Source organism: Sebastes fasciatus, chromosome 7 (assembly GCF_043250625.1).
Source record: "Sebastes fasciatus isolate fSebFas1 chromosome 7, fSebFas1.pri, whole genome shotgun sequence".
NCBI classification, from domain to species: Eukaryota; Metazoa; Chordata; class Actinopteri; order Perciformes; family Sebastidae; genus Sebastes; species Sebastes fasciatus.
This window is the reverse complement of record NC_133801.1, coordinates 26566235-26583474: the sequence shown is the minus strand read 5'-3', so window position 1 is coordinate 26583474 and position 17240 is coordinate 26566235. Positions and strand designations below refer to the sequence as shown.

The following is a 17240-nucleotide window of genomic DNA, read 5'->3' as shown; positions in this document are numbered from 1 at the left end:
AACAGCAAATGAGCTCGTAGCAAAGTCAGCTCGTCAAGTCAGTTAAAACTGTCAGCTGGTCGAAAGGGCAGCGTTTTAGGCAGTGGAAAGACAGGATCACATCATCAATTTGATTGAGGATTCAAAGTGGTGCTTTTGTGCGAGTCTTTGTGGACAACCTCAGTTTTATAAATTTGTCGATTAAATCAACTAATCGATTAGTCGACAAAATCATATGCGTGTTAGTCAGCGAGAATTTCTTTAGTCAAAAAAACCTTTGTCACATTGCACAACGGCCGGGAGTTTGATGACTGTAGCTCACCTGTTGCCAAGAATTGCAACATTATCATTAGCCGTTCCCCCTGGTGAAATGCTGTCTCGATAGTTAGTGTTTCCTCTGCTGATTAGAGATACCGCCAACTCCTCGAAACGACAGAACTGCTCCAGAAATAGACAGGAGAAATTGACAAAAGAGGGTATATCTCCTGTCTCAAGTTCACGGCGAGTCCGATCCAAAGTCTCGACCCTCGCATTTTTTCTTTTTTTTTACCCTTTCATCGCTTTTAGAAATGCAGGGATTTCACTATCACTATCCTCATTCATATTTTAAGATGCTACAAATTATATCTAGCTACAAAAGAAATCCTGAAAAGCCGGAAGTTAGAACTGAAGTACAGCTTGGAGGCGATATACCGTCCCGTGTAGTCGCATTGGTGTAAACTGGCAGGTTTCAGAATGTTTCCGAGCGTTGCAGACCGGCGCATTGCAAGTAGTTGTTAGTTCCAACTCGTCTCGCCACAAAATCTATGGTCTGAACTGTCTTAAGACGGTGTTTTTTGGCGTCAACACTTCACCTATGAAGAGAGGGAAAACAAAAAAAGTTTGGGGCTTGTAACGTGTGACGAGTGTGCGCCATTATGTCCTTTGTGAGGCGTCATTATGAGGCGACATGTCGTGCAACAGCGTCATAAATACATCCATGAAAGGCGGACGTGGCCAAATAACCTGCTAACAGGACTTTTTTCATGTTTGCACATACGTGTACAGTTATTCTTCCACTATATTGAGGAACAGAGGCAGGAATCAGAATGCTTTACGGAGGTCACTGCTACATTATCCAATGAAACACTCCACAGACCCTACTGCCAACATCGCCGGTTTGTGCGTATGAGTGTATGTGTGTGGTGGTCTTGACTAAACACCCTGTGATGCACCCATAGATTCCTATATTCCATTAATAAAAGCTGAACATTTACAGACTACTGGTTGATAATGAATGAGATTTTTTTTGGTAGAATGAATCGTTATATTTCTGTTTCACTGGAGCGTTTATTCTCTGACTTTCAGTTGTCTAAGTATTCTATTTCTAAATAATTTCTAACAGATGACTTTTACAGAAGAATGTCATGCCAACATATAAAGTTGCCAGAATATTAACATGTGGTGAAAAGGCTAGCTTAGCATTTCCTATAACCATAAACATAGTAGCAAAAAAAAAAAAAAATCACACAACTTGCGCATCTTGAATAAAAATGCCAAAGGAAAGTTGTATATACTCTGCTTGCTCTTAAAAAAAGTTGGAAGGACATCATGAACTTAGCTGTGAAACCACTAGCTATCAGTATCTTAAGGGGCTTGCTGTGGCTGCATGCAAAGTCAAACTGTGTGCTTTGACAAGCTGCATGCTTCACTCACTCACTCACTCACTCACTCACTCATCTGCCCTCTCCAGCCATGGACATGCATGCTGAGGAAAAACAAGTATGCTAACAAAAGAACACACACGTACTGTATGTATCGGCAGCACATATTTAAAAAACAACTTTTTCTTTTTATTTCCTGTTTGTCTCCTACAGGTTATTCCTAAAAAGGAAGCTCCTCGCTCTCCAAATTACCATTTCAATTGATTTTCTTTTGCTTTTTTTTCCTCGCAAGCATGCTTATCATTTCCATTGCCCCTTCATCCTTCCATCCATCCATCCTTCCATCCTTCCCTCTCCCTCACTACCCAATCATTGTTTTATCATTGGTGTGTGAGAGAGAAGAGGACAGGCGAGAGGAGGAGGAGGAGGAGGAGGAGGAGGAGGAGGAGGAAGAGAGAGGAAGATGGCCAGCTTTCTACTTGTCTGTCTGTCTTTCTGTTTGTCTGTCTCAATTGTGTCCAGGTAGGGCCTCAAAGAAAGTGGCCGTCCTGAGACCAGGTTCATTTGATGATAATGTGTCATTGTTTGAAAAAACAATAATTTCAAACCAAAATTTCAATGTAAAGATGAACAACACATTACCAAGGCCATGTCAGTATTTCTTTCTAACTCAATTGCCATCCTTAAGATGCTCTCGCCAAGAAGCTGGACATTAACATTAACTCTGACAGAAGGCTGGACTGTTTTTGTAGTAAACCAGTCGTCCAGATTTGGTGATCACGTTCCCTCCGCAGCCTCTTCCTGTTCGCTTACAGTCTTCTGTGGGGCTGACCAAGATTGCATATTATACCTTTTAATGTAGTGGCCACTGGGTCTGTATATTATATCATAATCTGTGTAAGCCCTGAGGAAGGCGGTTGATAAGTCATTTTATGTGCTTAAAATTAACACCCACAAGTGTAAGGCCACTAAAAGCTGCGTCAAACATTTTAACTTATTGTACAAGATATCAATACTAATACAATACCAATTATTTAGCCAGTAAATTGTAAAAGCATGAAGTTTCCCAGAGCCAAAATTGCTGCCTCATAAGAAGCAGTTACAGTCCTCCCAGCCTTCAGTTGACAAGAGAGATTGAAGCAAAGTGCACTGGGCTCAGCTGTCTCTTATACCGCCGTTCAGTTTTTCTATGGAGCAACTTGCACAAACACATACTCATCACACACTCGGCAGCATTTGCCCTTTAGGCAGAGAATAAAGCTCATACTATACATGAAGCTCAGGATGAGATGGGGAGGAGGGTTACATTATGAGGGAGGAAGTACACTTGTGTATGCAGAGGACCAAACAACATGGTGTGTGTATGGGGCTCCCACAGTGTTCCCTTGTTCTCTTCAAACTGCCCATATTAATATGCATACAATACCACTTTGAAGAAAGGCACAAGTACGTAAACAAGTTGGGAGAGGTAAATTGTCCTTTTGGAGAGCTTTATAATTACGTACAAGTTTCGGCTCATCAGACTGCAGTAGGATTAACTTAAATATATATATTGGGGATGTCAATTGATTAAAATGGTTAATCGCAAATTGATCGCTCATTTTTATCTGTTCAAAATGTACCTTAAAGGGAGATATGACAAGTATTTAATACGCTTATCAACATTGGAGTGGGCAAATATGATGCTTTATGAAAATGTATGTATATATTTATTATTGGTAATCAATTAACAACACAAAACAATGACAAATATTGTGCAGAAACCGTCACAGGTACTGCATTTAGCATAACAATTATGCTCAAATCATAACATGGCAAACTGCAGCCCAACAGGCAACAACAGCTGTCAGTGTGTCAGTGTGCTGACTTGACTATGACTTGCCCCCAAACTGCATGTGATTATCATAAAGTGGGCATGTCTGTAAAGGGGAGACTCGTGGGTACCCATAGAACCCATTTTCATTCACATATCTTGAGGTCAGAGGTCAAGGGACCCCTTTGAAAATGGCCATGACAGTTTTTCCTCACCAAAATTTAGCCTATGCTTGGAGTGTTATTTAGCCTCCTCCCCGCTAGTATGATTCCTTAGGTTTTTCTAGTTTCATATGATGCCAGTATCTTCATTGTAGCTTTAAAACTGAGCCCGCTTCAATCTAAAAATTGCGAGTTGCATTTATGCGTTAAATAAATTAGTGGCGTAAAAACAAATTTACATTACTCATTATTATCGCATTAACTTTGACAGCCCCAATATATATATGGATGCTATCTTTAGGTTTTTCCTGTATTTAATCTTCCATTGGTTCAAACATTCACATTGTCAAATAATTGTCATTACAAAGGTTACACACCTCAGCGTTTCAGACCTCAGCATTATTGCTGTACTAAAATATGTTCCGTTCAACTTCGACAAAATACAAAGTTCAAAAGGTTTTAGTTGTTATTTTTTAACAGATGTAGTACCTGATGCATCCTAACTAGCGGAGAAGCTAACCAACGATAATTTTAAAAATTTAAGTTGTCTATTTTACTATTTCAAAATCCAAGTTGCCCTCAGCTCTTGTGTAAGTGTTAGCATGGAGCCTACTACCACTCTGCATAGTTTAGGCTAAACTTTTAGTATTCAGCCCAGGAGCAAATGGGAGATTTAATAGTCTTTGTTTTCATCACAAAGGTAAAGAGCTGTTCAACTGGGCAATCTTCAATAACCTTCAATAATCTCTCTTGTTGTTATTGTACATATGTGTTAAATAAAATCCCTGTATGTTAGTCCCCCGCAGTACTGTGCATTGATGTCTAGTTTGATGGTTGTAAACAACCAATTACTTTATTCTGTCTGTAATAGCCAGTTAAAGTCCTTAAAGTTGTATTTTTGTTTATATACTCACATGTAAATATGCTGTAAGCTATTTGTATTGTTTTCAGTGAAAGTTCCCATCTCAATTCTACATTAAACAGTGCATGTTTTACCATAAGCAGGGAGTTTATGTGCTTGGACTCACACGCATACAGCCGGTCGTGTCTTGAAAGTAACCCCCAAGTTCGGTGTCTCCAGAGACTTGCTGTCCTTAATCATTCAAGGTCAATGGGCCGTGCCTGGACTGTACTCGCTACTTGGAAGGCCATCTTCTGCCTCGAACCCGCCGTGTGAAACACCCATGATGGTTAATCCCGACCCCGTTTTCCATTTCCCTAATCCTAACCTCAGTAGTGGGATGTGAAACGAAATTTGACACAACCACAGGACTCTAAACAGCACTAAATCACTGAGGAATTTGGACCTTTATATTTGTAATTCAAAACAAGAGTACCTAAACAGTCCTAATATTTGTATTTTGTAACTCAAAAACACAGTACGAAAAGTCAGTCTGCCTTTGCCTGATGAAGGGAAAACAATTCCGAAACATTGCAACAGAGGCAAGACTTATAATTTAAGGATACTAGAGTCCAATTTTTTTAATCTCCGATACAAACTGGGACAGGGTTATTATTAGTATTGTATTGTTATAATGTGGTGAACAGCAAAGCCCTACAATTGTTATTGTCGTGTTGGGTGGTGGCTGTTTCAGTCCCGCGTTCAACAGAACTAGAATCCAAACTCCCTATTTCCCTAACCATTCAAGGTCAATGCCTAACCTTAACCATTCAAGGTCAATGCCTAACTTTAACCATTCAAGGTCAATGCCTAACCTTAACCAGTCAAGGTCAATGCCTAACCTTAACCATTCAAGGTCAATGCCTAACCTTAACCATTCAAGGTCAATGCCTAACCTTAACCAGTCATGGTCAATGCCTAACCTTAACCATTCAAGGTCAATGCCTAACCTTAACCATTCAAGGTCAATGCCTAACCTTAACCATTCAATGTCAATGCCCAACCTTAACCATTCAAGGTCAATGCCCAACCTTAACCATTCAATGTCAATGCCTAACCCTAACCATTCAAGGTCAATGCCTAACCTTAACCATCTTGCGAGAGTTTCGCAACTTACAGCCATCCACACTACACCATCTTTTCTCAATTGTAGCTCATTTGAGCATAACACCGAGCTTGTGTATTGTGTGTGAGGACAAAGGACTACCCTACATCATGTAGGCCCATGGGGCAGTGTGTTTGTGTGACAGCGTCCACACGATGGGAGCCAAGAATGGTGTTTGTGTGCATGTGTGTTTTCTATTATTTATACATATGGATGAAGGAGTGCTTGAAGGGGGTCTTTGTTTAAACTAAATAAATAACTGGTTGTGGGGATGTACACACTCATATACCACATGGAACTTAATTTATTCAATACAGTAAGTATCCGTTTATTTCATACAGTGTCTTTTTTTATAATATATTCACATAATACGATTTTTTTTACTGTATTGTTATTGTTTCAGTATTTCTTAGGTGCTGCTGCTTAGCATGCTCTGGTAGTAGTATATTTTCGTCTTTACCTCTCCAATTGAATTGTCAGTTACATATTTCTTTAACACCCCTATCCCTTTCATTTCTTTTCACTCTATTATTTTTTTTACAACGTTATCTAGCATCTCTTTTGTTCCTATTTCACTTTAGAATCACATTACTGTTACATTAGTGACATGTATAGAACTCCATTGTACAATGAAAGGAGTTTTTCACTTGGTTGAGCAGAAGACATTGTTTGTGTATATAACCACCATGTGTGCTGCAACAGAAAAAAAAAAAACAGCATTCATCGTCTGTCATCTGACACTTAAAATGACCTTTGGTTTATGGTACTGACAAGAGACATCTTGCAATCCCATATGAATGACCGTTGTGTCTCAGTAGCAAAGGTAGAAGTCATCTGACGTTGTTATGATGCAGAAAAACCTCTTCGTGAGGAGCTTGGGATGGATGGGTATGGTGTAAAAAAGTCTGATCCCAACTATAACCAAGTATTTTTTAGTAGCCTAAACTTGACCAAATCTTAACCAAAGAGGTTGCTGATTATAAAAACTGTCATGAGGATAATTTTCAATATTAGAATCTGTCATTGTGGAAGGCACAGATAAACAACCTACTGTATGAGTGGGTAGCAAACACACGATGAATCTAACCTGCCAGCCGGTGCTACATTTGTTTAGCATTCATTGGATAATTCAAAGTGTGACATTAGGGCAACTTTAGTATAAGAAATGACTTTTTTATTGTCATGAGTTAAATCATAGCTGTAAAACCTGAACTCTGCAGACACCCAGTGTCCCTGAGTTCATACTTCACTGTGTACAAGTTGGCGTTGCATTCCTCTCCCAATTTGAACCATTACTCTCCACATTGTAATCAGTTCCAACAATTATAACCTCGCAGTGTGCCTCTGATTACTGTCCTGGTGTATTTTGGACTGTTCTGGGAATTCAGAAAAAAATGATACTGGTCCCAGCAGAACTCTATAGCACACATTTACAGTAATCCCGTCTGTGTGTGTGTGTGTGTTTGTGCGTGGGTTGCTGTTCGTTTGAAGTGCTCATTCCCCCCAAATTACAGTGCTGCCATAATGAAGTATTACCATGCGATTCCAAGGCAGACCAATACAAAGAGTGGGCCGTGTGTGTGAGCCGTATGTGTGTGTGTGTGTGTTTTATGATGGAAGTAGAAAATAGCTTTTGTGTGTGTGATGCAGTCCCACTGTGTCGAGGTGAGTGTTTGTGTGTAACAATGCGTATGACTCTGACTTTAACAAAAAGCAGTTGCGTGAGTGTCCTCCCAGTTGTGTCTCTAAATGTGTGGATCCACCAGCCAGCTGTGACAAAGCTCAGTCTGAGTTCACACACACACACATACACACACACACACACACACACACACACACACACACACACACACACACACACACACACACACACACACACACACAGATGGGTAGGCGTCTTTGGCTGCAGGCTGTGCCGGCCTCACCTATACGGCCTCCCCGACCTGCTGAATGTTGCATGACGCCCAGCCGCCTCATACATAGTGCATCGGCACAAACATGCCATTGGATGATATACATACTGCATTGGCAACTGTACCCGCCTTCACTAACAAGCAACCAATTCATTTTTCATCAACACATGCAGGCACTGTTTGAGGACAGGAAAAGGAGGTCGAAAAGTGAGAAAAGAGGTGGTTGGTGGGAACGGATGTGTGTTTTTTGCTATTGTTTGTGAGTTTGTTGGAGACGGTGTATCTTGTTTTGTTTTTTATCTCCCTTTTGGTGCTCTACACTTTGGGTTTGCAGGACTTTTGTTAAGTTCCTTTGTTTTCTACTGTTGCCGGAACATAATTTTTAAGGATTGAGCATCTATTTAAAGCTTCACTATATTGTGTTTTCATATATATATATATATATATATATATATATATATATATATATATGAAGCGTGCAATATTATTTATTGAATAACACTACCTATATTGCCAAATAACCCGACTGTCGCATCTTGCCACACTGTCAGCCATTATGGGGTTGAGACACTCTCACAAACCGGCCCTTCAGCTGGATCAGTCTGTGAGCCTCTGAAAGCAGCGCTCTTAATATAAGTAAATAAAAAGAGAGCACACAGTGTGCCACTGACACCACCGGAGTGAATTTACGAACACACCTCTCAGACACCATGCATGCGTCCCACAATTCAACCAGTCAGTGGGTTAGTTGCGCATGTAAATAGTATGTCAAATAGATAAAAATGATTAGAAATAAAACAATTTATTGATTTCTAATGCCCCCTTTTGATATATCCATTCAACGCTTTACTCACGTGCCGTGATAATTCAGTTGAAATGTCTTCATTTGGGGGCTTTTCCAAGCAAATATTGTTGTATCTGATTAATTGTGATTGTGATTAATTAAAGCCCTAATTGGTCAGAAAGTCAAGTAATGCTACAGTAAAGGAATGTCTGAATTCTAGCAGCCCAAGCTTCTGCCAGAGAGCTGTTGAAGCTCCTTGAGCCTGCGTGCCTCCAGCCTCCAGCTCCATCTCATAGCACACACAAGGTGCTGATAGCAGCCGTGCTGTCACCATGGCTGCTATCAACTAACATCTCTTGCTCCCAGCCAGTGACCTATCTAGCTTCTGCATTATAAGCTAGCGTGCTAACAGCATTGGGGCCAAGCACCCTTTAGCAAGTCTCCCCTACAAAGCGGAGTCTCCTAAATGAAAACCATTCCCCTCCGCCTGCTTCCCGAGCTCTGCTCAGGGACAGGAGCCGTGGGGTCAGCAGCTGGTGGAGGATATGGCAATTGTTTATGAAAAAAAAATGCTTTCTCAAGCCCACCAAAAACACACACTTGGGGGGAAAAAAGCCTCTGCCCCTGAACAGCCAACAGCTGGGAAGGGTTGGGAGTAGCCTGGAGGCTGGCAAGTCGCCCTCTCCCCAGTCCAGATGGGGGAGGTTAGGCTGAGGCTAGTTGCGGCCCACCCCCCACCCCTCCCCTCCACTTCCCAAACTTCCCATTCCCATTAAGGGGAGGCTGAAGATTGCGGAGGAAGGGAAAGGAGGAAGAAAAGCAAAAGAGCATGACTGCTCTGTTTTTCACCCCCAACCCTCCCTCCGTCTTCAGCCTAATCAAATAAAGCAGGAAGCTTCCGAGACGGAAGAGGAGTGTTTATTGATATTTGCGTGAGCTCCTTCACCCCCTGTCCTGTCCCTGCTGTTTATTTTCTGTCCACCACTTTTGAAAATTCTGATGTTGTCAGTGTTTTTTTGGCTCATACATCATGAATGTTTGAAATCTACTGAGGCGAAAAGGTTATGTTTCTTTTCAGCTTCTAACAGTCTACCATTATCTTAAATTGAGCCACTGGGGAAATTACACACCGACTCGACATCCGTTGCAATATTGCTATGACCAGTCAATTTATCGTAATAAGAGGGTGTCGTATGAAATAAAATGGCCTTGAATAAGAATTGATGACCCTCTCCATATATACCATTGGTTGTACGTAACGGGGCACACGCTGCTCACATCACACTGGAGAACAAGAAATGCCTGTTGAGAGTATCGGTTTACCACAGCTTACCTTCTGGTGCTTAAAAAGTTGAAATTGCATCTTTAAGACTCAACTCAAAAGTGTAATTTAAGTGGGAAACTGTGTTGGGAACTGGATGGATACCTTAATGCAGATCTTTTGTGGAACGGTGTCAAGAGAGAAGCTCCATCATCCAACGTAAAGGAGATTATTTTAACATTAAATCCGGTAACCCCCTCCTCCAAAAGGATATAATACTAAAACATTATGCATTTAATGGCAGTACATGTCCTCAATTGGGATTGAAAATAACTCGCCCCATACATGTCTCAAGGATGGGACTCCTATATGTTTGACCAATATGGAAATAATAAACACTGTGGTAAAGGTATCAAGTGCGTTGAACCCAAGCCAAACCCCCGTCACTTCCTTTGTAAGCGCATGAGCATACACTCCAGCAAGTTTCAAACCTTTTTAAGACCATATAAAACCTAACAATAACCACTGGGTAGTTTTACTGATCTAAAAATCATCTGCACAGGCATTTTAAAGGAAACCATATTCCATTTTTAAAGCATCTTATTCTTACGACACACTGTATTGTTGTGATATGTGTCAAAACAGATTGTAGGTTAGGACGCCAAAGTCGGTTGTCAGTTTTCCAACACCAGTATCCAGTAGTCGTCTCTTCAAAGTGCAGTGAACCCTTGTAAAAACCAGTTTGGCACTGCTGAGAGGATCTGGTGTTTGAATGGCGCGGTGCTGAGAAGTTGCCTTGAGTAACAAAGGGAAGCTTTTTCTAGAACTGCCACTGTGAGAGCCTGTCTTGTTATTTTCAATGGTCCTTTTGTTAGAGGTCATTGAGAGGCGACAGCTTGATTTCCCCTCAAGCCATCCGTGTGTGTGTGAGTGTGTCGCGCACACATGCTGCCGCTTTCTGACATATCACTCATCAGACCATTGTGCGTGTGTATGTGAGTGTGTGTGTTTGTAGACAGAGTGCAGTAATTCAAGCCTACCTGCGACCCCGTGGGCTCGCTGCTCCCTAAAGGTCAGAACTCATGACCTCTGGGGTCCGGGGCAGATCGGTGTCCTGGGGTGCTGTAGTCTCTCTCCCCGTAGGCATCCCAACATATACACCAGACAACTTCCCATTCACACACACGTGTTCCATACGCACCCATTCTCAAAGTGTTGGATCCATATATATATGTAGTAACACATTCTGATTTCTTGAAATTATACAGTAACATGTATAGTGAACATTTGAGATGCTGGTGGTGAGAAAACAGTCAGAGAAGCACTCAAATGTAAACTCACAAACCTGACAGCTGGTTTATAGTGTGATCTCCTGATGATTTGATAGATGTGATGCTGTGTACATATTTTTAAACTGACAAATACTACACGTGTGAACTAATGGAAGCCTCTAACCCCATGAATTAGATTACAAAGGTGTTACAGTAGAATGACATAAGGGGATGTAAGGAAGAACAGAAGGGAAGAAAAGATGGGGAAAAGAAAGAATGAAAGAAAAAAAGAGCAAAGAAAAGAAAGATTGAATTGAAGAGGGGATGAATGTAAGAAAGAAAGAAGGAAAGGAAGAAGGGATACAGGAAATAAAGAATGAAGGGGAGAAGGAAGCAAAGAAAGGGGAGAAGTTATGGAAGTGTGATTGTCATTATAAATAAACAAGATTATGGCTTTTGGCCTATAAGCTAAGTCAAGCCCTAACACACACACACACACACACACACACACACACACACACACACACACACACACACACACACACACACACACACACACACACACACACACACACCGTAGAGAAAGCCATTTGTAGGATGTAATTGTGAGGTAATGGAGGTCGGTCTAAGAGGGGTGAGAGGTCAGGAGTGTGTTGTTGGAGAGGCCTCAGCCAGCAGCCACCAACCAGGGTCATGTCACACGTGTGTGTGTGTGTGTGTGTGTGTGTGTGTGTGTGTGTGTGTGTGTGTGTGTGTGTGTGTGTGTGTGTGTGTGTGTGTGTGTGTGTGTGTGTGTGTGCGTGTGTGTGTGTGTGCGTGTGTATATACATCATATCATTTGGACAAAATGTTCTTATAGAGAAAAACATCTGGGACCAAAACTTCAGGTAATACAACCCAAATTTTAGATGACACATTTTTTTTCCCTGTATGAAGATTTAGTTTGTTTCTCTTAAATTAAATTAATTATTTGATTTATTGGTCACGTAAATAACGCCACTTCCTGAGTTATTTTAAGCCAAACCACAATCTTTTCCTAAGCCTAACTTAGTAGTTTTGTTCCCTAAACCTAAGGAAGCTGTTTTCTGTGAATATGGAAGTTTTATTTTGAAAAGACTTTATGTATGTAATGAGTGGAAATTGATATGTGTCGCTGGACATTCGTAGAAAAAACGAATGAAAAAGGAGGAATAACTTTTTTTTCCGTAAGTACCGTATATATTGGGTGCTGACATGTTTTTCTTGGATAGCAGCCTTCCAATGTGCCAGTCAGAGTTGTTCACAATGACACGTTATTCTCAGTAAGTGAACAAGCCATTTAACTGCCAAACTTGCGCTCAGTGTCCAAGCAGGGAAGTCCTGAAATCACTGTAATTAAGTCAGTCTATGTCGGTAATTGTTTCATGTGATATAATTACGCAGTAATGTTGTTAAATACCTAATGTTCCGAACAAACAAGGTAAATGAAAATTCTTCACAAGCTGTTAAGGCAAACCTTATACGTTGCATGATTTGTGAGAATTCTTGCGGAGTGATGCAAGGCATGTGCATGTATGTATGTGTTTGTGTGTGTGTGTGTGTGTGTGTGTGTCTTCCCTGTAAGCTCTGTGAATCAGCCTGTAAACAGACACCTATGAGCAGCTGGGCACTTGGCTCCAGCACAAGAGGAACTGTAGACCTCCACACATACACATACTCAGACCGTGTATGCATGCACCAACAAGCAGTACATCACCACACACAGACACACAAACATCCATAAACACACAGATCCACTCGACAACACACTCTCACACAAACACATCTCCCCGAGCTCCCACAGGAGACAGACACTGCCGTGTTTACTGCCTCGCCGGAAACCTTCACAGGAAGGAGCTAGAGACCAGCGCATATCATTCTCTCTCTCTCTCTCTCTCTCTCTCTCTCTCTCTCTCTCGCTTCCAAACTTTTTCTTTTTGTGTCTTTGCGACATCGCTACATCAACACTTCAGTCAGTTTATTTGTCCAAGGCAACAACTCAGCAGGCTTTATTGCTCTCCAAATCTAAATCAGGAGGGGGCGTAGGGGACAAATTTCCGGATGAACACGCCAGTGGACACACTCAGGAGAATGTAAACCGGGCCTGGAGCACAAGTGATAACAAATAAGAGATGTGCGCTAGCTGTGAGTCGTACACTCCAAATGTTTTTGTTTTTACTCTGAAGGACACCGAGGAGTCTGGCTGGAGCTTCAGCCAGAAAAACACTCCAGAAGCTTCCAAACACCGCCGTCCACTCTGTCTCTCCCTCAAGAGCCGGCTTGTCCTGGCCTTCACACACTCACAGGAGAGGTTTTTTTTGGAGGGGGCTGTGGTGATTCAGTGGATCTGATGATTCACTTGGAACAGAGCAGGAAGAATAGGATGGTACCTACATTTGGGGCCAAATGAGATCATAAGATAAGATATAACATAGGATGTTCCTTTATTAGTCTCAGAGCAGGGAAATTTGCAGTGTATAGCAGCACAGGGGATAGTGCAGAAACAAGAAGCATCAGTAAAAACAAAAATCAAGATACAACATAGTGCAAAAAGCAAAACAAAAGTAGACAGACATATAAAATATGAACAATTTAAATAGAAGGAATATAAAAATAGGAACAATATAAACAAGGGGAATATTAAAAATTGGAACAATATATACAGTATTGACAGTAAACACACTATTAACACAATTGCACAGGTCGAAATACGATATTGCACAGTGATTGGAAAGCTAACTCTAGCTATGATGCTCATGTCTTTACATAATGCATTATAAATTATACTTATAATGCTTTATAATCAGCACATTATATGGCATTTTATAATGACTTATAAGGTCAAGTAATACCTCATAATTACTGGTCACTCACTGCAAGGATCATGGTGTATTATAATTCCCATAGTTACATAGTAATTTATAATATTTTTATAATAATCACTGTTATAATGCATTATAATGTGATTATAAGTTACTCTAAGTGGTAATTTACTTTAAGTATAGTTGGAAAAAAAATACAATTATATCTAAGCAAGAATAACAACACACAAAACATTGTAAAAAATTATATTTGCTTTACTTAAAGCAAATAATAACCACTTACAGTAATTTATAAACACATTATAACAGTGATTATTCACATTGTGTATTGTATCTACTCCTCCCGCATTGAAAAAAATCCTGAATTTAAGAATATGCAAATATTGTTCATATCAAACTGTTCAGCCCATTAAATGTCCTACTGATGAGGCAGGCAGACGTGTGATTTTGTTTTTATTTTTCCATTTTCATTTGTGCTTTCTGTGCAGTGTAAGCTGCAGGATAATGCCCAGCTGGAGGAGAAGAACTTGAAAATGTGAATTGTGTTGAAATTTAATTCAACATGTAAAGCCTCTCAATTTAGGGATGTTGTTGCTGATGGTCAGGAACTGCTAATTCCCTGCATGTGGTTCTTACTCCTCGCTCAGTCTTTCTCCCCTTCCACTATCACACTCTGTTCCACTCACCCTCTTTCTCAGTCTCTCTCTCTCTCTCTCTTTTTTTTCATCACTCTTAAACAAAGTCTTTCTTTATTATCACTGCCAACAGAAACTAGTTCACTTTTCCCATCAGCGCCAACAGCAGTGCTCTCCATAATAACACTCCCAATTAGCTGCTGGTTGGAAATTTTGATCACAGCGTATCAGAGAGACAGAGAGAGAGAGAGAGAGACAGAGAGAGAGAATTTGATTTATGTTGAGCGCAATACAACTGCGTGTTTTCCCTAGTAACATAAAAGCTTTGGTGGTTTTTGCACACAAACAAGAATAAAGGTGAAACACCATAGTCGTACACCGATCAGCCATAAGAAGACCACCAAGAGGTGAAGTGAATAACATTGACTATCTAGCTGGGAGGAAGAGCTGCCTGAGAGGAGCAACTCAGGGTGGAATGTCCCTCATGCAGGTCACATTTGTTGTGAACGTCAATTTCAATGTCTCCAGACACTATTTCTTGCTGACCCGTTGTAATGAAGCCATTGACCAAAGGCTTTGGTTTCATCCTAGCAGGTTAGCACATTATACAGAAAGTACACTAACATCATGACATATTATAACCAAAGTATTTATTTGTAATTTTTTTATGTTTTATGATGTATCATCAATAGACACAATGTACCAAACCTTAAGAAGATCTGAAAACTCAGACAAGATAAAAAAGAAGATTAAGCATCAACATTTTTTTTAGTTAATCCTAATAAATAAATACATTTATGGATGTGTATTAGGGCCATTGTAGGTAAAAAAAAAAAAAATAGATAAAAATATATTAAACGCTGTTAAGAAGGGGAGAGTGTTTCTGGATATAGTGGGTAAAATTAGATATTCTCTGGGATTAAATTGGTAAATTTATGAGAAAAGAAACTTTTGTTTATTTCTGAATAGGCCCAATTCACGGCAATGTCTCTTCAAAGTCTTGATGCTTATGATAATATGCTGATTATGGGATAAAATCATGAGTATTTCCTTATTGCTAAATCTAATTGTATAATTTGATTGGTGTGATGAGGTTGATCCAACCATGCAAAGTGAAGCGATGTGATTCCTTGACAAAAAAACAACACTACTTTTCAGAGTTTTTTTCTTGTAAATGTCTGACTTTATAATATCAGAGAATATTAATGTTTTTTTTCTCTTAAATTTGTGAGTTTTGTCTGGTAAATTTACCATTTTAATCTTGAGTTTTTTTCCCAGAATTTTAACCCACTCCCCCTGCTCCATCATATATATTATACCTACAATGGCCAGAATACGCCGTCATATAAATCAGAGAGAAGAGTTTCTTATAACAAACTCCCATTTTAATTATTGTTAGATTAAAGTACTAAAGGGGTACTCCAGCGATTTAATATTTCACTTCCATAAATATGGAAGACAGATTTTTTTTTTTAAATCGTCCAAATCGAAGATTTTCATCACAAGTATAAGTCAAGCTGTAAAAACACTGGAGCCGAAATTTCCCATAATGCAACTGGATAATGTCTTTCATTAGACCCTCCCTGCCTCCTAAATGCCCCTCATCAAGTGTTTTCACTGGTTGAGTAGTATACATTGTGATGAGTAAACTGAACGTCATATGTTAAATTGGTGGAGTGCCCCTTTAAAAATCACATTATTCCCAAAGATCTGCAGTCCATTATGTTTAGCGAAGTATTGTGTAACAGTCCAAAGTTTTCAACTCCAAAGAGTTATGCGTCTTATTACACCATGCCTCATTTGCAGTTATCATTCATTCTAAATATTTTCATAATGAATTTTTCATGCCTCATAATGCTTGTAATCCATCTCATTGCACAATGCCAATGATCTTAGCCAAGCGTTAATAGATAGACAACAGCTTTTTCTCGGTACTCTCCAGCCTGGACTTGCTGGACAGTAAATATTTGGACACTGAGGGCGATACAGGCCCGTTGCATAGTGAGGAGGACCTTGAACTCTCAGTTCTCCCACACTGGGCTTTAGAGGCTGAGCCGGGTGGGGGGTGGAGGTTGGGGGACGGGACCGGCCACCACACACATGACTGAACACACTCGAGCAGTTCAAGTTCAAGCAGTAAAGTAAGCAGAAATCCTAACTTACTGTTTAGTCGCTGCTCCACCAGCTTCTGTAACTCAGTGTTGAGTTTACTATCCATATTCTGATATATATTGAAATTTAATTTGTTATCATAAAAAAACTACAGCTCAGATTCAATTTTCCAACACATAACACACACCATTGTAGTGATCATTTTTCTCCTGTATCCACTGTATCCAGAAACACTGTCCCCTTCTTAACTTACAAATTCTTTAGTCATTACCTCTGCTCTCAGAATAGTGCCGACCAATCACAGCTCTTGCTCCATGTTGTATTTCTGTAGGTGCTTTAGCCCCAGTGTGGAGGAGCACCACTTTATGCCTACAGTGGCTACAATACTTACGTATAGGACTACACCATAACCCCTTAATGCAGAACTATAAATACCATTTAAGGTTATGTTCCAGGGATGTACTTTTAGTCATTTGTGTTTTATGAAAGTAATACACTACTAGTTTTGGACTGTATAATTTGTTGCCAGCATTTTGTAATTTTTAGCTTTAAAAGTTGCAATAACTGTACAAGTAAATTCCAGGTATTGTTTCATTTGATTCAATGTGTCGTGTGTTTGAAAAAGTTTTTAAAATCAACACATTATACAAATTAAATCAAAAATAGCCACATTGCCAAGAATATGAATAAAACATAATTAGAATATGTGTAGAATCCAGTGAAAGTGCTGCAATCACGTGGAAATCCCTCCATTGTCAACCATTATGATTGAATACCCAGTTAACACTGCAGTATGAACAAACTGTATTATTTACATTATAT

At 39.9% G+C, this 17240-nt stretch overlaps 1 protein-coding gene across 2 annotated transcripts in view; it reads left to right on the top strand.

Annotated features, from left to right (window-relative positions):
- The window catches only part of bcas3 (BCAS3 microtubule associated cell migration factor), a 351373-nt gene that overhangs the window by 200244 nt on the left and 133889 nt on the right, over window positions 1-17240 (top strand). Inside the window, exon 23 of one of the 2 annotated variants that reach the window (XM_074640022.1) lies at window positions 1836-4597. The exons of the other annotated variant lie outside the window; for it this stretch is intronic. Coding sequence (XP_074496123.1) covers window positions 1836-1846 — 11 coding nt within the window. The 3' untranslated portion in view covers window positions 1847-4597. Of the gene's footprint in view, window positions 1-1835; window positions 4598-17240 lie in introns of those variants that run through there. 2 annotated transcript variants of the gene reach the window in all.